Source organism: Mustela lutreola, chromosome 4 (assembly GCF_030435805.1).
Source record: "Mustela lutreola isolate mMusLut2 chromosome 4, mMusLut2.pri, whole genome shotgun sequence".
NCBI lineage: Eukaryota > Metazoa > Chordata > Mammalia > Carnivora > Mustelidae > Mustela > Mustela lutreola.
In genome coordinates, this window is record NC_081293.1 from 57720325 (window position 1) to 57748163 (window position 27839).

At 36.9% G+C, this 27839-nt stretch overlaps 1 protein-coding gene across 1 annotated transcript in view; it reads right to left on the reverse strand.

Annotated features, from left to right (window-relative positions):
• Nucleotides 1-21306, reverse strand: part of MYPN (myopalladin) — a 103341-nt gene extending 82035 nt beyond the window's left edge. The window contains exons 1-2 of the mRNA XM_059170113.1: nucleotides 21065-21306; nucleotides 8785-9687 (exon numbers count right to left, since the gene is read on the reverse strand). Coding sequence (XP_059026096.1) covers nucleotides 8785-9686 — 902 coding nt within the window. The 5' untranslated portion in view covers nucleotide 9687; nucleotides 21065-21306. The remainder of the gene's footprint in view (nucleotides 1-8784; nucleotides 9688-21064) is intronic.
• Between the last annotated feature and the right edge of the window lie 6533 nt (nucleotides 21307-27839).

Here is a 27839-nt window from a genome sequence, read left to right on the forward strand (position 1 = left end):
GGAAAGAGAGAATCTCAGGGTGACTCCCTGCTGAGTGCAGACCCCCAGCTCGGAGTTTGATCTCACAACCCTGAGGTCATGACCTGAGCCAAAATCAAGAGTCAGACGCACAACTGTCAGAGCCACCCAGGTGCCCTGAAGCCTCAATATTTTAAAGATGTCAAATTCCCCCTAGATTGGTCTACAGATTCAATGCAATCTCCAAAATCTTAATAAATTAAAAAATTCTTGTGAAATTTGATAAGATGATTCTAAAATTTATATTGTAGAGCAAAAGGCCAAGAAGAACTAAAATTCCTTAAAATGAAAAAGCTGGAAATAAGGATTATGAAAACTCTATTGCAATGAGATAAATAAACCACAGGAAAGGAATAGAAAGCTCAGAGCTAGATCCACATATTTATGGAATTCAGACTTATGATGGAGCTGGCATTATAGATCAATTGAGGGGGGATACATTTGCAATAAACTGAAGCTGAAATAGTTGATTACCCAATCTAAAAATAATATAAATGGATCCTCTGCTTTACACCATACACAAAAATTAGCTTTAAATGGATTAAGAAATTAAATGTGAAAGAAAAAATTACAAAACTTTTAGAAGACAACATATAAGACTATTTTATATTGAGGTAAGGAAAAATTTCTTAAGCTAGACACACACTATAGAAACCAAAACTACAAAAAAACTTTTTTATACCGAAGTTAAAAATATCTAATTATTAGAGAAGGCAAGTCAAAGTAGGAAAGGATATTTTCATAATCTATATGTCAATATGTCATATGATCAGTACCTTAATCATATTTTTTAGAAGTCTTACAATTCAATAAAAAAAGAACAAATGACAGAAAAATGAATGAAAGATGTAAAGAGGTCCTTCATATAAGTGAATCCTGAATGGCCAATAAACACAATTTTTAAAATTCTCAGCTTCATCAGTAATTACAGAAATGAAAAATTAAAATTACAACAAGCTAACACTTCATACCTATCTGACTGGCAAAAATTTAGAAGTCTGGTAATATCAATATTGGCAATGATGTAGGACAACCAGAGCTTTCATAAATGTTCATGGGAATGCAAGTTGAAATAATTTCTTTGGAAAAATTTATTATCATAAAGTTGAAGTTGTACTAACTCCATGAGCAATTACATGCCTAGACATACTTATGTACCAGAAGAATATATTAGAATGTTTATAACAACATTGTTCATCTTAAGAAAAAAACCTAGAAACAACCCAAATGTACATCAACAAATACAATCCTCTAGCCTTACAGTGAAATCCTATATAGAAATGAAAATGAGTGAATTAGAGTTACATGCGACATCATGGATACAGTTTTTGGAGAAAAAAATTCAAGCAGCAGAAGAATATAAACACGATCCTACTTAAATAAAAAATTTTAAATATGTAAATTTTACTAATATTTTTAAAAACTTTTTATTATGGAAACTGTCAAGCATATACAAAGTAGAGACTCTGTATAATGGGCCACCATGCACATACCCTTAGCTTCAATAAATTATCAACAAGTGGCATATGTATTTCTTTTATATTCTCCACTTTTTCCCACTTTGAATTATTTTAATGTAAGTCCAGGATTTTGTATTATTTCATCTGTAAATGCTTCCATACCAATATTGTTTAGGGACATAAAAATATGCTGTAAAACTATGAAGAAAAATCGTTAAGAAAAATTTAAAGAGAAAACACAAGATTTGAACTAGTGATTACTTCTGAAAGGGGAGGAAGGGACAGGATTAGGAAGACAGCAGTCTTAAAAATAATGGTAATGTGGGCACACAGATGTTTGTGCTATCATTTTTATCCCATGAACATAAGTATGCGTGTGCATGCGCGCGCGCGCACACACACACACACACACACACAAACACACACACACACACACACACATATTCTTTAGTATCTAGTCAAAATATACTTTAGAAAACAATTCAGGCAATTCAGTCTGATGATCCGTGTCCATTTTGGGAGTGTATGTGAAGTCAAGAGTCTGATTAAAGAAAGTTGGTAGGCAATCGCAGAAACTTATGTAGAGGCCCTTGGAGAGCTTGACTTATAGCCTCGGGAGTCTGTGGGGGTACAGAGGTTTATACCCAATTCTTACCTCAGAAACTTTTATTTATTTATTTTTTAAAGATTTTACTTATTTATTTGACAGAGATCACAAGTAGGCAGGCAGAGAGAGGGGGAAAGCTGAGCAGAAAGCCTGATGCGGGGCTCGATCCCAGGACCTGGAGATCATAACCTGAGCTGAAGGCAGAGGCTTAACCCACTGAGCCACCCAGGTGCCCCCAGCCTCAGAAACCTTTAAGATGACAGGATATTTAGTATTGCCCAAGAGAGAAGGACGATAGGAAGAGCTTCAATGGAAGCAGTCTGGATTTCCAAACTTTATGGGAGGAAGATGTGAGTTTTCCCAGGGACCCAGTGGACACCACAGAAACTAGCCTGGCGTTCCACCTCAAAACAGAACTCGCTTCAAAGAACCGCCTACGAGGCTGAGGTGACTCCATCAGAGAGAGTGTGAGAAGTGTACTGTTGGAGTAAGAACTGAGCGGCAGGTCCTAAAGTGTTACCTGGAGATTGCAGCCTCTGGATCAAGGAACAAAGTGTGGGGAAGGTCCCTCCCTCTGAGGTAGTTTCCGAAGAAATTGCAAAAGTTCTCAGCACAGCAGCAGACAGCAGTTTGTTAAAAGACAGGTGTTTGGGCCTCAGTTTTAGAGACCTCGACTCAGTAGGTATAAGGTGGAACTACAAATCTGCATATTCACCAAGGTCTCCGATGATGCTGACCAGCTGGTTCAGGACCCACTTTGAGTATGGAGTTCTAAGAGCCTCTCAAAACATAGCCTCCTCTGCCTCTCTGGACTTAATCTCAAACCATTACCTTCTCACTGTATGTTCTGGTGACATCAGTTCTTTCAATTCCTTAAAGTCAATGATGATCTTGTAGCCTTAAGAGCTTCGAATCTTCTGTTCCCTCACTCTGAGACACTTTTTCCTAAGCCCTACTTTGCCAGGCTAACTCCTAGAGATTTTTTATTTCTCAGCTTAAATACCGCTTTTTAATATAACATTCTTCAGCCTACCTATAAGGTTTGGTGCCTTTACTACATGCACCCTCCTTTATCACATTTATCACAATTACAATTATGTAATAATTTTGGGAATTTTTGTTTATTATCTGTGTTCCTTACTAGACCCTAAGCTCCATGAAGGCAGGGAATTTTTCTTGTTTTTGTTGTTTTACTCTTAGTGCCTATAACAATACATGGCACATACCAGGCACTTACTATTGGTTGGATAAATGAATGACGGCATCTAGATTTTCCCAAAAGGTAGAAGAAAAAGCCCATAACTAATGTAATATCTCAAATATTTGTACAACATATTATACATGATATGTGTAATATGTATACATCAAATATAATTGTTTATAATATTTTATAATTCCCCTGTGTCATTTAAAATATCCTCTGTTTTTGTAACTAATTTATTTCCTGATCATGTCACTTGTAGGCTATTGTCCAGAAGCAGCAAAAACAAAACCGAGCAGCCAAAGCAGGCATTGATGCCTATAAAGGGTAAATTTGTGCTGCTTCAGAAGGTTGTGCACAAGCAAACATACTTAGTGTGACCCAGCTGCACATTCCTGGGAAAAGAATTTGAAGTCAGGATACAAAACGGGATCACAGCCATTTGCTGTGAATTCCAACAGACGCTTTCATCTGTGGGTGATGCATGAATGTGTTTCATTTTCTAAGGCCCCTCCTCCCATGAAGCTATGTCCCAGATTAACAAGCTTTTTCAAAAGGCTACTTTCAGTGACGTGGGATCTCACCTCTACAAAACAAAGCAATTTCTGCCCAATTAACTTGGAAATCAACAAATACACCAAAAACAATTTTTCAATTTGCTAAACCAGAGTTACAAGAGCATGGGCGCCCAGATCCAAGGTTAGACCTCAGTTGCCAGGTAGGCTTATTGCATTTTCCTGCAAAAATAGTGAAAAGGATACGTTTCTTATTGACTGCCACGTTCCTACATGGCAAGCCAAAATATCTCATTATTTTAATGTATTTTTAAGGTATTCTCTGGATCAAAATCTGTACTCCTGGGTTCTATGGGGATGCCTTAGGAGTTTCGGGCTCCTTCCACTCCAATGCTCTTCAATCTCAAAAGCTCTAATTTTATCCTTAAAAAATGTGTGTGTGTGTGTGTGTGTGTGTGTGTGAGAGAGAGAGAGAGAGAGAGAAAGAGAGAGAGTGTGTTGGGATAATGTATAATAGATTCATTGCCGGGAGAAAACTGGGAGGGAGTTACTGCTAAAAGAAGGTTGGAAAACCTTCTTTTGGCACTAGTAGAAGTTAGTTCCAAGTGTTATCTGTTTATATATAGTCCCTTTGTAATTACAGAGATATTGTGTCCAGATTTCCTAGTGTCCAGGTCATTCCTTGGAATGTCTCCAGTTCCACTACCCTCTCATTTGACCTTCAGTTGTGCATTTCCAACTGCCTATTGGAAATCATCCCTTGGTCTCCTCAGACTCAAATCATCAACTCCGCCATTCATCCATCACCTCTTCCATTTTCTTAGTCCTTGGCAGTGGCCGCAATATTCTCTCAGGCATCCAGCTTCAAACATGCAGAGTAACGTTTTTTTACTCATCCTTCCTATCCAGTCAGCCACCAAGTTTGGCTTGATTTCTTTTCTTCTAAATCTTGCTCCCACTGCCCCCATTCAAATCTAATCAGAGCATCTGATGCCTGGGATATCTCTCTCAGCTTCCTAAGTGGCCTACACTCTTCATTCTTTTCAAGTCGAACTCCTCCTTCCAGACTAATTCTCCTTAAATGCTCCCTTTCATCTTGGTACTTCTTGATACACAACCTTGTAAGTGGCTTCTAGGCGGTTTTGAAACCAAGTCTGAACTATTCTGTTTTGCTTTCAAGGCTCTGCAAAATCATTTGGCTCTACTATCTTTTCAGGTTAGGCCAGTCTCCTCCCTGTCATATAAAAATATTCCTCTCCCAGCGTCTGTGCCTTTATATGAACATGTTAAATTGACCTGACCCAAAAGCTTTTCTCTTGTTTTGGCTCACCTGCTACCCCATGTTCTTCACACAGCCAAGGAACTTGCAGTTCCTTGGAAAAAAAAAACAAACACTTGTCTTTAGACTTTTGCACTTGCTTCCTCCTCCACCCCTGGTCTCTTCAAACTAGAGGCACCTCCTTTGTGAATGCTTCCTTCCTCCTGCACTTGAGGCAAAATAATCACATCTTCCTTTGAGCTGCTGTTGTGCTCTATACATACTTCTGTTATAGCCCTTATACAATATTGTACCGTTTTGACTACATTCCTGTCTGATTGCCTTTTAGATTATGAGAGCTACCCTCTCAGAACAGTGTTAGACTTGGTTTCAAAACAAGGTCCGTGATCTCCAATAGCTCACAGTTGTTTCGTACTCCCAGTAATTCACTTTAGTAATTCAACAGGTATTTGTTGAATGATTGAATGAATAAATCCTAAATCCTAAATCCTCTCAATCTGTCTCATCCTACATGTCCGAAGTCTTCTTTGATCTTTCTAGTCCTCCATCCCTTCTCTGAAGCCTGATAGTTCTTATGGTTTTGTACTATATAAACTTGGATGATTTCTTTAATTGAATCACAAGCTCCTTGAGGACAGGAACACATCTTATATTGTCTCTGTCACTGCAATAATCAAAGTGCAGAGCACATAGTAAAAATATATTTGCTGTCCAATTAATTAGAGTTATGTAAACTCTGGGCTTAAGATAATAATGACAGCTAATAGAAAATTCTAAACTTTTTGGAATATAATTGATGCATAAATTAAATACTAGTTCATCCAGAAAATAATTAATAAATACCTAGAAATTTTCTGGCACCAAACCAATGGTTGGAATACAGGCATGAATTCTATCAGGAAAGAAATTCTTCCAGGTAAAATTAGTATTGCTACATAGAAGCTGTGTATATTTTTTCCACTTTAAAATTTATAAATTTGTATTTGGTTGATTAAGTAGTTTTTGAGGGACCACTAGATTACTTTGTTTTGGGGGGGCTGGGTATCTTATAATTCTTCCTGGCTCATTTTTCTCACAGGAATACTGAATTCTTTTTCATATCTGAGATTGTCACAGTCAAGAAATGGGGAGAATCAGTCCTGAACAATCTGGTCTAGTTTTTCTGTTTTTTTTGGGTCCATGCTATGTTTAGAAATTAGTGGGTTGGACAAGACTAATCTAAATAAGTTGTGTGTGTTTTATAACTTGAGTACTCACCAGCTTACTTAGACTGCCCAAATGTCACTGGGTGATTTCCATCATGGTTCTGTGATGACATCTCACCAGCATTACCAACGATACTCCCCGGGAGTGTCATCAGGCATGCTTAGAATAGAAGGTTAGATACTGACTTGTGTCATACAGTTTCAACCCTTTGTCATATCTTAGGCCATATGACCGAATCCTGATTGAAACTGATTGAGTTTCTTGTTTTCCTGTTTCTTTTTTTTTTTTTTTTTTTTTTTAAAGATTTTTTATTTTATTTATTTGACAGAGAGAAATCACAAGTAGTCGGAGAGGCAGGCAGAGAGAGAGAGGGAAGCAGGCTCCCTGCTCAGCAGAGAGCCTGATGCGGGACTCGATCCCAGGACCCTGAGATCCTGACCTGAGCTGAAGGCAGCGGCTTAACCCACTGAGCCACCCAGGTGCCCTGTTTTCCTGTTTCTTTATGCATTAGTTTACTTAACATTTCTTAGTGATTACTATGAGCCAGAAATAAACAAAGGAGATATGAAGGTGTTCAGGATACAAAGGAGAACCCCTGCCCTCAAGGAGCTCATTTGCATAACTGCATAGTAGTGTATATGACATTGTAGAAATAATATTTAACATTGCATTCTGTTGCCTTTGAAAACCAAAATTCAATATATGAGTACATCTTTGGGTTAAAATCTCTTGAATCAATAGGTAAATATAAATAAAACTATTATTATTAATACTATTACTATCCTATAATATGAATATCCTATAGTATGAATACTGTGTGAGAAAAAGACGAGACCCTATTTACACACCTAGAATAAATGTTAAATAGTAATGAAGTCATTCTACTAGTAAATAAATTGTTAGGAAAGCAAAGTGATTGTTACAAGACTCTAAATCCAGTAATTCTCTATATAAGCAACACACTTAAAGCTCTTTATTCACATATTATTACATTGTAATATTAGAGTGTGCAAACGTCACCCTGGGGCTGTGGTCAGATCCAGGCTGTGGGACCTGAAGCTCAGATATGTGGAAGGGCCCCTTTAAAAAATGAAATAAAATAAGACCACAAAATTAGGCATAGTTTATGCAAATGAGGAACCCCGAGGCTTAAGCTTCATTTGCTTCAAAGAAAAGATAACTGGTAGGCACATAAAAAATTGATATCAGGGGCGCCTGGGTGGCTCAATAGTGAAGCGGCTGTCTTTGGCTCAGGTCATGAACCCAGGGGTCCTGGGATGGAGCCCCGTGTTGTGCTCCCTGCTCAGTGGGAAGCCTCCTTCTCCCTTTCTCAGTCCCCCTGCTTGTGTTCTCTCTCTCTCGCTGTGTCTCCCTCTGTCAAATAAACAAAAATAAGATCTTAAAAAAAAAAATTGATATCCTCTCTACTCATTAGTCATATTAGGGAAAGACTTGGGCATTAGGGAGAATAGTATTCATTAAGCTGTTATAAAAAGTTTATAATAAATATAATACATGTAAAATGAATCTTTAAATTGATTTTACTTAGCTATGAACTTATTCTATCTTTATTCTATTAGTCTTTATTCTATCTTTTGGCTTTCTTTAAAACTGAAAAAATACCTCAGGTATTCATTGAGTATAAGTCTTAAATACTTTCTTGTTTTCATCTTCAGGCTGTAGACTTATGCTGTCCAATACCTTAGTCACTGACCACATGTGGTATTGGGCACTTGAAATGTGGTTGGTGCAACCTAGGACCTGAATTTCAAATTACATTTAATTTTAATTAATTTAAATTTTAAAACTGATAATTTTGCTGTTATGAAATTTTGAGGTATGTTTGGAACAACTTGAGTATGTTAAGCTACTTTTTCAGCTGTAAACGTTATGAAATCTAAATGCAGATTAAGTATTTCCTAGGAAAATTAAGTAGTCAAATTGAGAAGTGCTGTTCTAAATGTAGAATTCACACTGGATATCTTATTAATAGTCTATATTGATTACCTGTTGAAATAATAATATTTTAATATATTGATAAAATAATACATATTTTAAAAGCTTATCTCACCCAGTTCTTTTTACTTTTCAAAAATGTGACTACTTGAAGGGGTACCTGGGTGGCTCCGTGGGTTAAGCCTCTGCCTTTGGCTCAGGTCATGATCTCGGGGTCCTGGAATCGAGCCCCACTTCGGGCTCTCTACTCAGTGGGGAGGCTGCTTCTCCCTCTCTCTCTGCCTGCCTCACTGCCTGCTTGTGATCTCTCTCTCTCTGTCAAATAAATAAAATAAAATCTTAAAAAAAAAAAAAGAAAATGTGACCACTTGAAAAATTTCAATTACATAATTTGGCTAATACTATATTTCTATTGGAGAGTGCTACATTAGACTCTGACTTTTTCTCAGAAAGAGTACATAGTTTTTGAAACCACATACTTAAGAGAGGATCAGGGTAGATGGAAAGCAGTTACCAAGCATTACTAATGGGATATTTTTTACCTTACTTGGGGTGGTGGAATTCCTACCACTATGCAATCCAACTGTACTCTGGTTCCTTCTGGAACTTCTCTGCTCCGTAACTTTTGAGTGAACCGAGGAGGTTGCCCCAGAGGTTCTTCATAGTACAAAGATGAAGGTGAAGAGCCTGGGGTGGTGTCTCCACCAGCGGCCTCACTGGCAGCCTGCTCAGCTTCGCGCCTCTTAGCTTCCTGCCTTTCAAGGGCGTGATTCACTTCATTATCCCTAGTATCTGCAGGGATAGGGATGGGAACAGAAGATCTTTCTCTTCTTTCTGAGATATCTGACAAACTGGAGCTATTTTCCTGCGTAAGTTTGTTTTGAGATTCGAGTTTACTCTTGTGGTTTTTGCAGGCACGAGGTCTAATCCTTTTGGAGCTATGGGCTTTGAAAAGGGAGGACAGCTCTTCAATGAAATCGGCAGCTTTATTTAAGAATACTTTTTTGGACTGGGTTTCAGAGCTATACTGTGGCCTTTTTGCCTCATGAGGTCTCTCTTTAGAGCTGGTAGGACCTCGAGAGTTATCCTGACAGAAGTTGGGGTCAAAACTTGATTTAGGTGAATGTTTCAATTGATCAGATGAAAGATGTTTTCTGGCTTGAGCTTCATCTGCTTTCTCCAAAGGGTCATGATTGATGGCCAGTCTTGCCAGATTGACACTTTCATCTAATTCTTCTTGGCTCAGGAAGGCTGAAAGATCTGGAAGGTCATCTTGGCCTCCTCCTCCTTCAGCAGCTCCAGAAGGATTGCCAAAATGGAAAGGGTTGGAGGACGGTTCTGCTCGACTTCTCTCATTGTTTCCCCGGTGTCTAGTTTCTGCTAAATAGCTCTCTCTTAGAAGCTGAGATATGGAAGTAGAAGCTTCTATGCTGTCGTCTTGCATTCTGTCACAAAATAATAATAATAATAATAACAAAAAGTTTGATCATTTCTAAAGAATAATAGGTCTACAAGCATGATGGAGTCTTAAGATCTTAAAGCTTAAAATAAAAAGTTGCCTAATTTTGATACTTCTACAAAATTTACATTAAAGACTTAAAGATGAACCTCAAATTGTAAAATGAAGATGAACTGAATGAGACTTCCCTGAAATATAAAATAAAAACATGGGTAATAACCACTCTATTAAGTTCTTTAATACAAGTTCAATTGTGAAAGCTATGATGTAACCATAGTGATAGTAAATACAATTTCTAATTGATGATATCTATAAAGGACTTTTAGTTATAAAGACCTTTCCTGCACAGAGATTTGCTGTCCATACTCTCCCCATTACCTTGAATGCAATAAAATAATGGGCATTAAAAAATACGGACAACAACAGTTTTTTGTTTCATTCTTCTTCTTTTGTTTCATTCATTAAAAGCTCTAAATAAACTGACATTATCTCCTATGGTTTCAAGACTTTTTCACTCAGCTTCACCCACACTGGTTTCTTATTATTTCTGAAATATATTCTAAAGTTACATCTGAAATGCCTCAGAACATTTGACTTGCTTGCTGTTGCCTGTACCTGGAGCATTCTTTCTGACAATGCTATGTGACTCACTTCTCACTTCCCTCAATTATCTACCTATTCTCTCCTCAGTAGTTCCTTCTTTATGGCCCAACATAAGCCAGAAATACCTTTCCAGCTTATTCTTTTTACACAGTTTGGTTTTCCCAGTACCACTTATCTTCATAAGAAATACCTGGCATGCACATTTTTAGCAGCTTGTCATTTTCCTCCCACTAAAATACAACTTCCACCAATGCAAGGACTTTGATCCCAAAAAATAATTGTTAAACTAATGAATAAATTCTTCTTTGAAATGGGAAAAAAAAGATAGAGGTAACATAATCCATTTAATTACTGAAAAAATCAATTTGATCCAGTTCATGAAAATAAATAATGCTTTGCCTCTTGACTAGGGACAAGTTGTTTAAATTCAATGTTCTTTAGAGGTTCAATCTGCTCTTGAAAAGTGTAATGATTTAGGCTTTTCAAATAAGGTATAATTAATTTAATTTGTACGAAGATATGAGTTAGAGCCTAGATTTTTAAAAATCTCTTTTATTAAAATTGGTGAAGAGGGGATATGGGAGACAAGGAAATGAGGTTCAATACAGGACACCCCTATATTGTATTTCACTGTATACCCTTTCTTGACTTTTGAGTGTCAATTGTATGAGGCTATTACTGATTCAAAAAGTAAATAATTTTTAAAATATTAAGAAAATATTACAGTAACTTTACCCAACTAGAGTTTGGTAATACAAAGCAACTTTATATTACTAACATTTTATCATTTATTGAGTCACACATTTACTAGAGGGATGGCAAACTGGTGACCTGTAGGCTGTTACTTCTCTCTTTCCTTAAAAGATCAGCTAACAGAGTACAGTGCTCTTCCCATGGATCTTGACTTTCTTAACACTCTACTCCTTCAGTCACCACCAATCAATCAAAGATGGTCATAGAAATGAAGACCATTTGCTTGCTATTCTTGGCCACCATGTGCTAGGCTTTGTGCTGGGAAGATGGAGAGGAAAGTTATCTAAATCTTTTTAGGTTTTATGATTCTATGACAAACTTGTTTTAGTTCACTCCTTTCCTATCCCCTCTAAGACAGCCTTACTTACATCACAAAGAAGACTTCCTGGGAACCGCTCTAATTCTTGAGCTTTTAGAGTGCTATCCAAAACCAACCTCTAAATTGGCAAAGTAAGCGGTCACCTTGAGAGGGCAATTAGAGATGGCTGAAATAATTGCCTACAGCCAAATATTTTTCCACATGCTTGTTACAGCCTGAAATTGTCACTACAGGAGTCATTTGTTTGGGTGAAGTCTACTGTGCCTTAAAAATAAATTGAAAATGCAAAGGTGCTGGATGAGTGCAAAGATTTATCTACAAAGATATTCATCACAGTATAGATGATAATATTAAAAATTGGAACCATGTTCAATAAGAAATTAGTTAATTAAATTATAATATACTCATTAAATAGAGCTATCTGGCTATTTTAAATCTGGTAGGACCATAAATGATATACCAAATAGTATATGAAAGTATAATTGATATATCAATTGAAAATTTGTCTCATGTCTGCATTAACATACAGAAGAAGAGTTAAAAATATGTGCAATAAAGTGCAAATGCTATTTTAAAATGTAATTACGGGGCACCTGGGTGGCTCAGTGGGTTAAGCCTCTGCTTTCGGCTCAGGTCATGATCTCAGGATCCTGGGATCAAGGCCCGCATCGCATCGGGCTCTCTGCTCAGCAGGGAGCCTGCTTCCCCCTCTTTCTCTGCCTGCCTCTCTGCCTACCTGTGATCTTTCTCTCTGTCAAATAAATAAAATCTTTTAAAAAATGTAATTACTATACTGATGAAAAAATCCTTCTCATTTATAAATCAACTATTTCATTAGTCTCATTTGAATTTCTGCATATACAATTGACCCTTGAACAATGCAGGAGTTAGGAGCGCCAGCCCTTGCACAGTCAAAAACCCACGTATAACTTTTGATTCTTAGGAAACTTAACTACTAATAACACACAATTGACTAGAAGCCTTTTCAATAGCATAAGCAGTCAATTAAAACACATTTTTATATGTATCATATACTGTTTCTCACAATAAACTATGCTAGAGAAAAGAAAATGGTTTAAGAAAATCATAAGGAAGAAAAAATGCATTTACAGCACTGTACTGTATTTTTTTTAATGTAAAATAATCCATGTATAAGTGGACTTACACACAGTTCAAACCCATGTTGTTCAAGGGCCAACTGTATTTAAAAATGTAAGGAGAAAACTAAGTAATATATAAATCAGAATGATCTTCTATTAGTTGGACATTACTGTATATCGTGTTTTATTGTAACTTTGTCTCTAACTCTGTATTCTAAGATGGCTTTTATCTTGAGGCAACATGAAATGAGAATTATTGGTCTTAGAGTCAGATCGGTTTTCAAATTCTGGTTTCATGAACTCTTAGCATTTGCGTGACTTTGAGGAAATTGCTTACTTCTCTGAGCTTTGGATTCCTCATCTTGTAAAACATGGATAATACCTAATTTCTGGGATATTGATAACATCATGAATGCAAAGCCCTTAAAACATGCATCAGAATGCAAAGCCTGTAATAGACACTCAAATGATGTTAGCAAAAAACAATATTTAGGGGCTTCTGGGTGGTTCAGTTGGTTAAGCATCTGCCTTCAGTTCAGGTCATGGTCTGGGAGTCCTGGGATTGAGCCCTGCATTGGGGTGCCTGCTCAGTGGGGAGTCTGCTTCTCTTTCTTTTTCTCTCTCTGCCCCAACCCCTGCTCATTCTCTCTCTCTCAAATAAAGAAAGAAAATCTTTAAAAAAAAAAAAGACAACAACCCCACAATATTTAGGTAAAGGTGATGTTAATGTTGAAAAACTTTTTAAAAAAATATATTTTATTTATTTGACAGAGAGCGATCACAAGTAGGCAGAGAGGCAGGTAGAGAGAGAGGGGAAAGCAGGCTCCCCACTGAGCAGAGATCCAGGACTCGATCCCAAGACCCTGAGATCATGACCTGAGCCGAAGGCAGAGGCTTAACCCACTGAGCCACCCAGGCGCCCCAGTGTTGAAAAACTTTTAAGAACTTTATATTTATGGTGGAAATAGGAAAGAAAATACTTGTAAAAAGTAATCACTGCTCTGGATAAACATTTTTTTTTCTTTTTTAACGTCAAGAAGCCAATTGAGGTGCAAATGCGTGCCTATTCTGTTACTTATGGTTATAAGAAATTATTATGATAAAAAACTTTCAGTTTTTAAAATAAAGAATTGTTTTAATTTTTAATTTAATTAATGCTTAATTAATTTATTTAATGTTCTTTAATGTAGTGTTTATTACCTAAAACTTTGGAGTTAGATAGATGTGGTTCAGATCCCAGTTCTGACACTTTCTGGCTGTATAAACTCAACAAGGTCACTTATCCTCTATAAGGCTCAGCTTAGACATCTGCAAAACAGCCATCTCATAGATTGAAGTTATGATTAAATGTGCTTGGCATTTAGTAAATGTTCAGTAAATGGTAGTTGCTATTATTATTATTATTAAATAGGAACTATAGTGACATAGCATGATAAGAAATGGAAGTAGAGCTAGTGACGTGGTTGACCCTAGGACAAAGTTTGAAGAGCAGCTGAGCTCTGATTTGTAGTTAATTCAGCACCATCTATACTCTGTTGAAATATGCGTAGTCTCAAAAAAAAAAATGTAGTTTCATGAAAGAACTGTATTGCCTGTGGATCTTGTATACATTTTCTTTGTTTAGGCACCTGCCTGTCCCCACCTCCCTCACTGCCTTACTGGCCCAAGATCTACATGGTCTGCTGTTCTTAGCTGAGACATCGCTGTGGGATTTCTTCTTTGTTCTGGGTTGGGTACCTCTGCAATGTGATCCCAAACCTCTCTGTCCTTCTCTCCAAATACAGGAGTTACCACAACACATTAAATTTGCCTATTTACTTTTCTGTCTACCTCACTTTGCTTTTGTACACCACCATCTCTGTGCACACACAGCACATGGAATTGGATCAATCAATATCTGTTGAATTCTTTGGTTCATTAGAATTTCCTGCTAAATCAACTATTATTTATCTTTTATTCTAATTACAGAATAAAGTAAGACAGATAAATAGAAATCATATTTGCAAAAAAAAAACTTAGAGAAAAAGGAAAAATATAAACTGGTAAAAGCTTTAATCACTTCAAGGTGACTTTCAAATGAAAATTTACGATGGATAAAATAACTGGAATTATGCTTTTCTTTCATAGCAGAAGTATCAAAGTACATCTAATTATAATCAGAAACCTGAGTTTGAATCCCAGCTCTAACACTACATATCTGTATTATCTTGAGCAAGTCAGTTAATGCATCTGAGTCTCAATTATTACCATCTTTCCAATGGGATAATAGCAATTCTCCTTTAAGAGGTTGTCAAATGAAAATGCACATATAAATTGTTAAGCTGATAAATATTACCTATAATAGGAAATTTTAAAATGTATCATTTTCTCTTTCAAGCAGTAATGTAAAAACTATCTGTTGTAAAATTTGTACTTTTAAAAAGCCCAAATGCTATTATGGCTAATGTAGCTTTCATTTATTCATCCAATAAATATCGATTGAGCCTCTACTCTGTGCCAGGTACCATTCTAGGCACTATGGATTCAGCAGTGAACAAATGACAAAGTCCCTATCCTATGGAGTTGACATTCTGGTGGAGAAGACATAAGTGTTAAGAAGAAAAATAAATAAGACAAAGGAATAGAGAATGAAGGGGGAAAGGGGAAGGTATGCTATTTCAGCTAAGAAGATCAGGCATAGCTTCTAATGCAGTGGAGAAGTTAGTCGTGTGACCATCTTGAGGTGGGGGTGGGTGGAGAATGTTCCTAACTGAGAAAGAAGTAAGTGTTCAGGTGAAGGGAGGTGAATGTTTGCTGTGTGTGAGTCAAGCCCATTGTGCCAGGAGGTGAATGAAACAGAAGAGTAGAAGAAAACAAGTCAGAAAAGTACAAAGTTAGATCATGTGAAGTCTTGCAGGCCATGGGAAGGACTTTGAATCTTATTATACATGTAAATGGGGACACATTTTAAGGTTTTGAGAAGTGGATGACACAGTATTTGAAAAAAATTAAGCATGGCTGTTATGCAAAAAAATTAAGTTGAAGGGAGCAAGTGTGGAAACAAGCAGATCAGTTAGGAGCCTTGCCGTATGCTACGCAAGAGATGATGGTGGCTTGGATCAATGAATGGTACCAGTAGGAAAATGGTGAGAAATGATCAGATTTGAGTTATTTTTTAATTTTAATTTTTATTTTTTTAAAAATATTTTATTTATTTATTCGACAGAGAGAGATCACAAGTAGGCAGAGAGGCAGGCAGAGAGAGAGAGAGAGAGGAGGAAGCAGGCTCCCCGCTGAGCACAGAGCCCAATGCGGGACTCGATCCCAGGACCCTGAGATCATGACCCGAGCCGAAGGCAGCAGCTTAACCCACTGAGCCACCCAGGCACCCGAGTTTCTTTTTTAAAGGAAGAGGCAGTATAATTTGCTAGTAGACTGAAAGATAGGAGAGAAATAGCAGAGTCAAAGGTGACTCCAATATTTAGGGCCTAAGCAACTAGGTGCGTGGTGGAATCATTTTCTTGGATGAGCAGGTTTTAGGAAAGGAAATTAAGAATTCTCTAAGATATTTCATCTGAGATGTTCAGAGTGACACTGGACTTTGTTTCCTTCTTTCTGCTTCTTACAAAATTGAAACAGATTTAATGCCACTTTCAGAATGAGTGAGGGGTGCCTGGGTGGCTCAGTTGGTTAAATGACTGCCTTTGGCTTTGGTCATGATCCTGAGGTCCTGGGATCAAGTCCTGTATCGGGCTCCCAGCTCCGTGGGGAGCCTCCTTCTTCCTCTGATCTTCTCCCCTCTCATGCTCTCTCTCACTTTCTCTGTCTCAAATAAACAAATAAAATCTTTTTTTTTTTTTTTAAGATTTATTTATTTGACAGACAGAGGTCACAAGTAGGCAGAGAGGCAGGCAGAGACAGAGAGAGGGAAGCAGGCTCCCTGCTGAGCAGAGAGCCCAATGCGGGGGGGGGGGGGGGGCCTCGATCCCAGGACTCTGGGATCATGACCTGAGCCGAAGGCAGAGGCTTCAACCCACTGAGCCACCCAGGCACCCCAATAAAATATTTTTTTAAAAAAGTTTAAAAACAAAACAAAAAAACCCATCATGGTTAAGGTGAGATTCCTAAATCGGAAATGAAACAAGGCGACATCAATAATCAACACAGACTTTAGTAAATCATATAAACTAATTTGGTGACATAGATGGCTTATTGAATGCTCTTTATTTTTCTTTGCTAAATAGCTCCATTTTTTCCCCTGGGATTTCTCCTGATGAGAGGATCTGTCCTGAGAGCTTGCTGAAAACTAAGAGCTCTGTCCCAGAGCTTGCTGGTTCATAATAACAAAATTTGATGTTGATACCTTTGGGTATATTTCTCAACTCATGTTAACTAGGCACTACCTTTTTTGCAAGCTCTAAGAAGGCCTTGTTGGAAATATCATTTGGTATACACCCATCTTTGGGTTATAATACGAATATTTAAACTGGGGCATTGACCAGCGAATTAGCAAAACCTAATATGAAATAACTTGGACTCAAACATAAACACTGAAGATATCTAAATGAGATAGATACCTAAACAAATTTTGATATCTAAATGAGAAAACAAATCTCATTTCTAGGTAAACACAAAAAATAGCTTAACGTTTAATAATTATTCATGTAGAGAGCTGGAATAGGACAAGATAAAACATCTTTAAGTAACTCACCTCTAAACTGAGGATAAGTAGAACTACTCTGCTTACTTCATAGATTCATTTGTGAAAGCACTTTAAGACTGTGCTTTAAAAACACAAATTGAAGGGGATAATTTTCTGCTGATGTGTAATTATTATACCCAGAATGTTCTTTAGGAGAAGAACCAACAACAAAATTAGGATTTGCCTCCCTCTCGCTGGTGTTGATCTATTTGTCTTGCCTTCTCTATCCTATGATGTTCCACACAATAGAAGTATCTAATTCAGTACTTTCGGAGAAACTTGCTGGGCCATGAACCAAATCCCATGACATAGGAACTAGTCCTGGAGAGTTGGGTACAGATCATCTTTTAAAAATTTGGCTGCAAAGACCCCTGGGTGGCTCAGTTCATTAAGCTTCTGCCTCTGGCTCGGGTCATGATCCCAGTACCCTGGGATCAAGTTCACATCAGGCACCTTGTTCAGCAGGGATCCTGCTTCTCCCTCTGCCTACAACTCCCCCTGCTTGTAATCTCTCTCAGACAAATAAATAAATAAATAAATAAATAAATATCTTAAAAGGAAAAATAAAGAGGCGTTAATTTAAAAAAGAGTTGGCTGTATATGGGACGCATTTTGAGGTAAATCTTTCTTCACTGTTAGTTTCCCATTCCATTACTATTACAGGGATCATCCCCATCTTAGTTTTATCTCTAGTCTATTTCTGGTGTGAATGACATTAGTCATTTAGTAAGTTAGTATATGTTGCATTAACAGAATAAGGACATGAAATATGTAGAACTATGTCAGTAGCCTATGTCATAACCAACACTATGGAAATAGTGTAAGGTCTAGTCTCTCAATTCCTCTTTCAGTTTGAAATAGGAAAAACAGCAGATAAAAACAAATAGAGACAAATGTATACATCACAAGGGAATGTTGAACTAAAGAGACGGACCAGAGGTAATATATAGGAGAAACAGTGGGAATCTGTTAAATTAGGGACATTCCTTAAAGGGCAGAGGTTAAAGGAAGGAAAAGGTTTCTAGATAATGGGCCAAGGGCGTGTAAGCTGTTCCCTTCTCTTACTATTGTTTTAACTGAATTGCTAAAGTGGGGAAGGTAGGAAAGAAAGTAAGGATTTAGTTTGAGTGCAAGAAAAGAGATTGGCATACTTTCCTATGTTTTTGAATATAGAACAGGATAAACAGTAGGAAAGTAAAGGATACTGAAGCCAGAGCCCAAGGTTAGTATTTAACCTTGACAGCAAAGAAATTGTGTAAAAGTAAACTCCACAATGCGTGGAAAGGCTAATGAAAAACAAACAGAAAGACCTCAGGCCTCTAGGATATAAGAAGAGCTTGGTGGTAGTCACAAAAAAAATGAGGTTTTATATCACTCTCAAGATCTCACCATTTGTGGGGAACTTAGCTCTCAAACAGGAAATCAAAAACGAGAAAACGTCAATCTCATTAACTCAAAGATTATTTTAAATAAGAAAATAAGAAAACAATAGAACAGTTTCATCTCTCTTCAGCCTGTCAGATTTATTTAGGTGATGAAGGATTTGAAAAAGGTAACTTCCCAAATTACACTGACATAACATGCTGCCTAGATTGGGAGAGGAAGATGTGCCCCCAAGAGGCTCCAAATTTGAAGATCTAGTTTTAGTTTAAGGGCTTGGTGGGAAGGCTGGGCCCCTCCCAGAGGGTGTAAGGCATTGTGACTCCAAGCAGAGGCAACAGGCAGCCTGTGCAGAACTGGTCAAGGTGACTCTGGTTATACATGAACTCTACAAACTCTTGTGAGTGCAAATAAACAGTCATACAAACCTTTGTGCCCACCAAAAATATATTTGCTGAATACAGACTCTTAATTTTTTTTTTAAAGATTTTATTTATTATTTGACAGAGATCACAAGTAGGCAGAGACAGTGGCAGAAGCAGGCTCCCTGCCTGATGTGGGGCTCAATCTCAGGACCCTGAGACCATGACCCAAGCCAAAAGCAGTGGCTTAACCCATCCCAATGCTCCTAAATTTTTAAACAGACTATTCTGTCTGTACTTGAATTATTCCCTTTAGGCAAAAGTGCAATTCCCTAGCAGTTTGAAAAAACTCTGTCAAGTATGCAGTACCATAGAAATTTAAGAAAAGATCTCCGTGGTGCTTGATTCTTCTGTATCTCCTAAGAGAGGAAAAAATTCTATTTTTGGTCTTGTTATAGGTAATGACACTGGGTGACAAGCAATGCCTTTGTCAAATCTCAATGTCAATGAAGGAAACTATCGTAATTATTCTGGGATAACCAGTATTGTTTGTCTTTGTATTTTCATGTTAGCAAGCTCAGTTCATTACTCCTATTACATATATGGCATTAACTGTTGAAAATTTAGCTGGCATCTTAGTTCATTAAAGCCCTTTCATGATGAAAAGTGATTTATCAGCTGTCTTATGTCAAAAGTAAATTTGAATAAACCATCTCTATGAATCACAAAACCCAGCCTGGATTAAAAACTCATTCAATTTTTGATGTCCATGAATTGTGGTTCTGAGTCCATTCCACTTATTGGACTAAGCACACTGTAATAGAAACATGTAATAGAGAGCTTGTATTCTAAATCACAGATCTATAGAACTGGGGATTTAACACATTAGTATGAGTTCCAATAACATTAGCTATACTCTGTAAGTGGGAATAGAGACAAACTTCCAGAATTTGGATAGTGTCCAACCGTTTGTTTCATAGTCCATTATTACAAGATTCTGTAATGGCTATAATTTTGTCTACCAACAAAATAAATATAATGTGCATATATTTCAGATTTCATGGAATGGCCTTGATTTTAAATATTTTGTTTGTTGTCAAATCATGTGTCAGACAACATATCTTAAGCTTTGTTTAAAAAATATGTTTATTATACCTTTAAGTATAAACAGTCTCAATTTCCTAGAAAAGGATTGTGGATTTTACATGTACTTAAGAGTTATGATTAAGGAGAGACTGAAAAGTTGTCACAGATTCTTTATTGGAGTTTGTAGAATTCATTTTCTCATTATCAATGTGAAAATAACTGAACCACAATTTTTTGAGAACAAAAATGGATAGGTGTTTTGTTTTTTTCAAACTGATTGATTCTAGTATCTTTAACAAGTATGAATAAAAATCGGTTGACGAAATAGAAAATTTCTTAGCACCATTGCTGTAATGTTCACTTTTGGGGAATGGAAATACAGATGAATCCAAATTCTCTTTTTCTTTGCTTACATGGTTTTTAAAATATAATTCAAGATGTGCCTCTAATTACTGCTAATAGTGCAAAATACCAGGCCAAACACTTGCCACTGACTGTCAAGTGTCTTTTTGATGCAGTTGAAGAGAGGGGGAGAGAGAGAGAGAGAAAGGAGAAAGAAAGAGCAATGTCCTTTGAGCAAGACTTTTTGCAGCTGTTGTGTACATTAATCCAGGGAGCAGATCTCCCAACACTAAATATAGCAAGCATATCCTTTTACATGATAAAAAAATTTTAAATGAAAGTCTTTTAACTACAGAGTCATATTATTTTAGATTTGACTTCCTTTAAAAAGGAAATAGGCATCGCACACAAATTCTCTATACACACTGTTATTTTAATAAGTGAACATGTGGAAATACCTATGATGTATGTATCATGTCACAACTTCCTCTGTTGAGGTATTTTTTCCTTAGGACTCAAGGAGGCTGTGATCTCTTGTGACTCACACCAATCCCTTCCAAAATCTTTACATGTAGAAAACTTTATTTTTTGTAAAATTTTGTGTCCCATTAAACACAATTAGGAGTTATCCTAGGTTTCCCTCTTAATCACAGTAACTAGGTCTCTGAAATATCCCTTTTCCCATTGTCAACGCCCTGTTATCAGAACACACTTGAGAACTTAAATCTGGATATTACCTTTCTTTTTTTAGTTGACCCAGTTGAGGATGTCCAACCCAGGCAATCCACTGTGATGATAATTATCCAAGGAGAACTTTTAGATGAAAGCACAGGAGTAAAAGAAAATTCTTCACGCCCTTGGAAATCGAGAGTAGCTGTCCATAGAGAGTGAGGAGTTAACCTTAGTTTCAGTGAAGATGGCTGTAAGAAGCTGGACAACCTGTCACCACCGGAGCCAGAGCATTTGTCAGCTCACAGGTCCCAAGTTATTTTGAGCTGTATAAACCATGTGCCTGTGAAACATTCCACCTGATTGGACAGGAGAAAACTGAGCAAAGGGATTCCATAGCGGAACAGCACCTATGGGCGGTGGGGGTCAATCAGTTTTTCTACCTACAGAATTTCACTCCTTGCTGGAGGCCCAAGCTGTTTATTGATTTATGTTTGGAATTACTACTAAATTCATGACACCATGTTCCACCTGTCAAAGAGAATGGTATTATTTTTGAAATCCATCAAAATTCTTAATTTTTAGGAACTTTAATTTTAATGGAAAAATTTATTGTCATTTAAGCACTGATACATTTTAGGAAATTTGGCTGTGAAAAGCAATCCAAAGCTGAGGTCTGACATTTTAAAAGTGGAGAGAGTTTTGGACCAAAGGCTAAGCAAAGGCAGAGAAGATAACTAACATTAAAAGTTGTTAATTAGAGATCACAACCCCCCCCCAAAAATGGAGAGGAAAAAAACAGCCTGAGAGTAAACCCAACAACAAATGAGTTTGAACAAACTTCATCAGGAAAAAAAACAACAACAAAAACCAACCAGATACTGTTCAAAAGTCAATGTGACTCTGTAACATAATAACATAATAGATTACAACTCCTATTCTTGTATTAATATCTGGAATAACATTTTTGTGTATTATTTGAAAAAGCCTATGCCAGATATCTTCTTTCACAAGCATTACCAATTATCAATAGAAAAGACTGCTTAACCAAACTAACATCTGCTCAAAAACCTTGTCAAAGTATAGGTTCTTTCATATTAATTTCATACTTTTTCAGAATAGAAATTTGGGGAAAAAGAAGTCAATCCCATTGCTTGGTACAGATTAAGTGTGCTGTAATGTCATTAATCTTGGCAGAAGCCCGCATTTTGAAAATTCAGGTAAATGTCATTGGTTATTTTTTAAAAGGGTCATTCTCAGATGTAGATAGCATGAAATAATGTATTGGTTTGTATCTAGATTCTTTTTTTTTTTTTTTAAGATTTTATTTATTTATTTGACAGAGAGAGATCACAAGTAGGCAGAGAGGCAGGCAGAGAGAGGAGGAAGCAGGCTCCCTGCTGAGCAGAGAGCCCGATGCGGGACTCGATCCCAGGACCCTGAGATCATGACCTGAGCTGAAGGCAGCGGCTTAACCCACTGAGCCACCCAGGCGCCCCTTGTATCTAGATTCTTAATTAAATCATTCAACAGTTTGTAGGAATTCTTCTCATTCATTCATTCTTTCATTCAATAAATATTTACCAGATGCCTACTATATGCCAGGTACTGGGTTTAAAGCAGTACACAAAATATACCAAAATTCTTAACCTTATGGAACTTACTAAGAGCCCTTTTTAGGCATCTTGAGACTCCTATTATAAGTTGAATAGATATAAAATTTCTTTATTTTGATCACATTAGGGGTTTCCCTATTCCCTTCTCATGGAGCTTTGTATTTAAGTAGGCAAGGTGAAAAAAAATTAAGGAAAACTTTTAAATAAGCCAGGTTTAAAGTACTGTTACTGAGGAGGGAAAAAAGGTACAAAAAGAACTGAATTATGTGGATAGGCTGTTTTTATTACCACAGTAGCCCAGATTTTTAATGACGGATTCCTTTGCTCTCTTATCTAATTCTGTGTTGATACTAACCCCAAGGCTACTTAATTGTGTTTATACACTTTCTATTTATATGGTTGCTCCAATAATTTCTTTTTCTTTAAAGATAAGATCTGGGAGCACCCTGGTGGCTCAGTCAGTTAAGCGTCCAACTCTTGATTTCAGCTTAGGTCATGATCTTGGGTTTGTGGAATCTAGCCTCATATCGGGATTTGTGCTTAGCAGGAGGTCTGCTTAAGAATCTCCTTGTTCAAGTTTGACATTGAGCTTCACTCTGGGCATATATATATGTATATACATATATGTATATATAAAAATGAGCACATCTGGAAAATTGGTATAGTGTTATGTAGTAATGCTATAGTTGGGATAGAAAACTAGTAAACTTGAAAACACAGACACACACACTCACACAAGATTCTCTCTCCTTCTCCCTCTGCCCCTTGCCCCGATCCTCCCTCTAAAATAAATAAATAAATAAATCTTAAAAGGGAGGAAAAAAGCCATTCTCCCCTTTCTAAATAAATATAAGATCATCATCCCCCACTATCCCACTCAGATCTTGATCTATCAATATAACTGCTACTAGTTCCTCATTAGGGATATGGGAAGGTGAAACTTCTATTTTGGGTAAAAATAGATGTGCTACAATTTGATTTTCCAAAGGGAAATGTATACACATGCTATAAGTGAACACATTTCTACTTCCATACAAATTATGTCGTGATAAGACAGTATACAAAATTGTTTGAACACTGGGGAAAAGAAAGCTGGATGTAAATACTTAAAATAAATAATATTCAGCAATTGTGGACATCTTGCTTATAATACCAGAAAACTTGTATTCTAAACTCTGTTTATTTTTGTTTTTTTTTAAATCAGTTTTTTCTCCCAAGTAACCACAACCTCTGTTCTGGTTATCACTGTAGTACTTATATAAACATTGTACCACACACCTATTAGTTCAGATTTTACCAGAGTTTATTGATACAAAGAACAATTTTTTAAACTTAAAAAAAATTTCCAACATAGTTAAAAAGAAATTTCAGAAATGACGAGTAAACACAAGATTACATGCCTTAAGCCTTCCCCATAAAGTTGAGTGGCCCATCCAACACATGTGTTTATTGTGGTTTAAACATGATCCTGTGCTTGCCTTCAGCTGTTTTCTTAATTCAGTCACTCAGCTACAGAAACAATTTACTCACGTCAGGGTGATCCACAGGCATATCAAGGAACCTTGGAAGATCTATGACAGAGGAAGTCTTCACTTGGAGGATAAACATGCAAGAATTCTGTGCTAGTAGATTCGTAAAATTTTGGATTTCCTATTTTTCCATATTGCTGTAGATTTAATTCTTGAAAAGAAATTGCTCACATAAACCAAAGTTTCAGTAAGTTTTGTTTAAGTTCACAGGTTTATATTGACTTACGACCCCCCTCCCCAGTATCAGATGAGACGAACAAAAACTCCTCTACATGTTATTTTAAAGAATAAAGACATGTATGGGTTTCCTAACCTTTGTTAACGAGAAGAGTACTCACACCAAAGAAAGGTTCTTGTCCATCCAAAATGATATATGTATGGTAGATTATACAGGGTCTTATCCAAACCCCATGATACAATGTAATTGAGAAATACAATTAAATCCTTACTGAACTTGTTTTTCATCTAAACGGTATTGAAAATGGTTACCTAAAACTAAAACCAAAAACATGAGAAAAGCTCTACGTCCAAAACCCACTTCGTTTCAAAAACTAAAAACATTTTTTGAAAACTATACATAGAACACCTATTTTAAAACATTATCCTGAGAAGTAAATTTGTGGTTACCTGTAGGAGAAACACCATTCCTGTATCAATCAGTCAGGATCAACCAAAGCCCAAATCTCACTGCCTCACTGGTGTCAGCCACAGAAGTATCATGAAGGAAATGTGACACTACCCCACCAGAGTAATGAAGGGTATTTACAGGGTTCTGTGGCAGATCCAGGGACAGTCGTTTAGAACAGATTGCTCCTTCAGATCAACTTTAATAACTCAGTCTGCACGATGTTCTTAGCCTGGAGGGACGGTGGAGGCGGATAATGACTAAGATGACTAAGGAAATAGACTTTTCTTGATCTTTCCTTGGATAAAAAGGATAATAAGGATGGAATTTTTAAGAATAAAGTAGAGGAATGGGCAAAATGTCTATACACAGGATGCACATGACATGTTAAATACTTTTTATTTGATATGAAACTAAGAATATGGTTAATACACTTACTAAAATAAATATGGGGAAACAATCAATTATTATAATAATGTGTGCTCCTTCAATTTTAAGGTAGAGTAAAGCTTTACTATATGATTTCTATGAAGACACAATAGGTCTTTCTTCGTTTGTTTATTTATTTATTTTTGCGAGATAGAGAGAGAGAGAGCGGCATGCACAAGGCGTAGGTTCAGAGGCAAAGGGAGAAGCGGGCTCTCTCTTCCCCACTCACGGCCTGTGTGCACTCCCCTCTAACCACGGTTCTGCTCTGTTTCTACTAGGACAGTTCTAAAGCGGAGTTCTGCAGTATTTGTCCCTTTGTTACTGGCTTATTTCACTCCACAGAAGGCCAAGGCTCATAATGCATTGCCACGTGTGACAAGCTGCCCTTCCTTAGAAAAGTGCAGGGAGCCTGATGTGGGGCTCCATCCCAAGACCCTGGGATCATGACCTGAGCCTCAGGGAGATGTTTAACCTACTGAGCCACCCAGGCACCTGACACAATAGGACTTTCTTTACTTGTGCTTTTTGATATGGAGAACATATCAGAGTTTCCACTTTTTTAGAAAGTATTATTTCCAATAAGAAAACCTGCTTCCCCGAATTTTTAAAAAGAGCGTCTGTATTTAGCACTAAGTTACTGAAGATATTCAAAACAATTAATTCAAGTACATAATCCTCAGGTATACAATTGATTCTCTCCTCTCACTGCATTAGTATGATTATACTAACACACATATAAATATATCATCTCAGTAGAAATAAGTTAACATTCTTTAATTGTGTGCTACACACTGTGCTAACCTCTTTATGGACATTGTGTTTTATTTCATGTACTCCTCCAGTGGTCTATGAAGTAGGTACTATTAGAATTCTAATGATGAAAACCTGAGACTTAGAGGTTAAAAATTTGCCCAAGGCCACACCAGTGAGTGACTGAGTCAGGATTAAACATAAGGCTAACTCTAAGTCTGTGCTCATAACTACTACAAATATTTACATGTTCACATTTCTAAAGTATTTGTGAAAAAAATTTTTTTAAGATTTTATTTATTTATTTGACAGAGAGAGTGAGAGAGGGAACACAAGAAGGGGGAGTGGGAGAGGGAGAAACAGGCTTCCCGCTGAGCAGGAAGCCTGAGGCGGGGCTCCATCCCAGAACCCTGGGATCATGACCTGAGCTGCAGACAGACGCTTAATGACTGAGCCACCCAGGTGCCCCTTTGTGAAAAAATTTAAGGATAAAAATGAACAAAAAACATATTATTTTTTAGTGGGTATTTTAGAGGAATGCTATATAGAATTTTAAGTTTATAATTTTTCTGACTGAAACCGGCTCTGAGATTTTTTTGGATGACTAAACAAATTAACATAAAGAAGAGAAAACACAGAAGAAAAAAAGCAAATGCTTTCAGATACACTACCTGCAATATTTTAGCTGAGAACACGAATTGTTATGTAGAAAGAAGCATTGGGTAGTAATGCTGAAAGACTGCAAGACAGTCTGAATGTTTTGAGAGACCTATTTTTTTAAAATTTCTATTTATGATAGTCATTTTGCTGAGACAATTTAAGAGCTTTGCTCCTTGGGAAGTAAATTTAAATGCTCTGGTGTTATTTTTCAGCTCATCAATATGGGTCAATAAATATTTTGCAAGTTAGGGATAGGAAAACAACAGTTGAAATAACTCTCTTGATAACGTTAGCACTGAATATCTTAAATGCCCGTATGCCAGGCTCTGGGTGATTCCACTCAGATTCTATTTTTGGGAAGCACCGACATCTCAGAAAGCCAAAAACAAAGTTCAGTGTTCTTACCCATGACCCAAATAATCGCATTAACACTAATGATGTGAAGGAAAGGAAATGGGAATTAACATTTCTTCCAAGTGTGCTCTAAGCCAGGAGTAGCCTAAGTTACTTCTTATTTAATACTCAGAGCAACTCTACAAGGTATTGCTACTTGCAAGTTACAAGGAGGAAACTAAGTCTTAAAGTTTAGTTTTCCCAAAGTTATCTAACCAGTGAGCTGCACAGCTGGGCAAATTCAAATCTAGGCATTTTAGTTTAAGACAAATTTTCTTTTAAAGACAAATGCCATATGATTTCGCTCTTGTTGGAATTTAGGAAACAAAATGGATGAACATGGGGAAGGGGGAAGAAAAGAGAGAGAAGCAAACCATAAGCAACTTTTTTTTTTTTTTTTAGATTTATTTATTTTAGAAAGAGAGAAAGAGAGTGCACCTGAGTAGGGGCAGGGTAGGGATGGGTGAGAGAGAATCTCAAGCAGACTCCCGACTGAGTGGGGACCTGACCCAGGGCTCAATATCACAACCCTGAGATCATGACCTGAGCTGGAATCAAGAGTCAGATGCTTAACTTACTGAGCTACTCAAGCACCCCAACTCTTACCTATAGAGAACAGACTAAGCATTGACGGAGGGAGGTAGATGGGGGATGGGTTAAATGGGTGATGGGTAGTCAGGAGGGCACTTGTTCTGATGAGCACTGGGTGTTATACTTAAGTGCTGAATCACTAAATTCTGCTCCTGAAACTAATATTACACTATATGTTAACTAATTAGAATGTAAATAAAAATTTGAAGGAAAAAAAATTCTCTTTATTGGCCCCCACTGCCTTCTCATG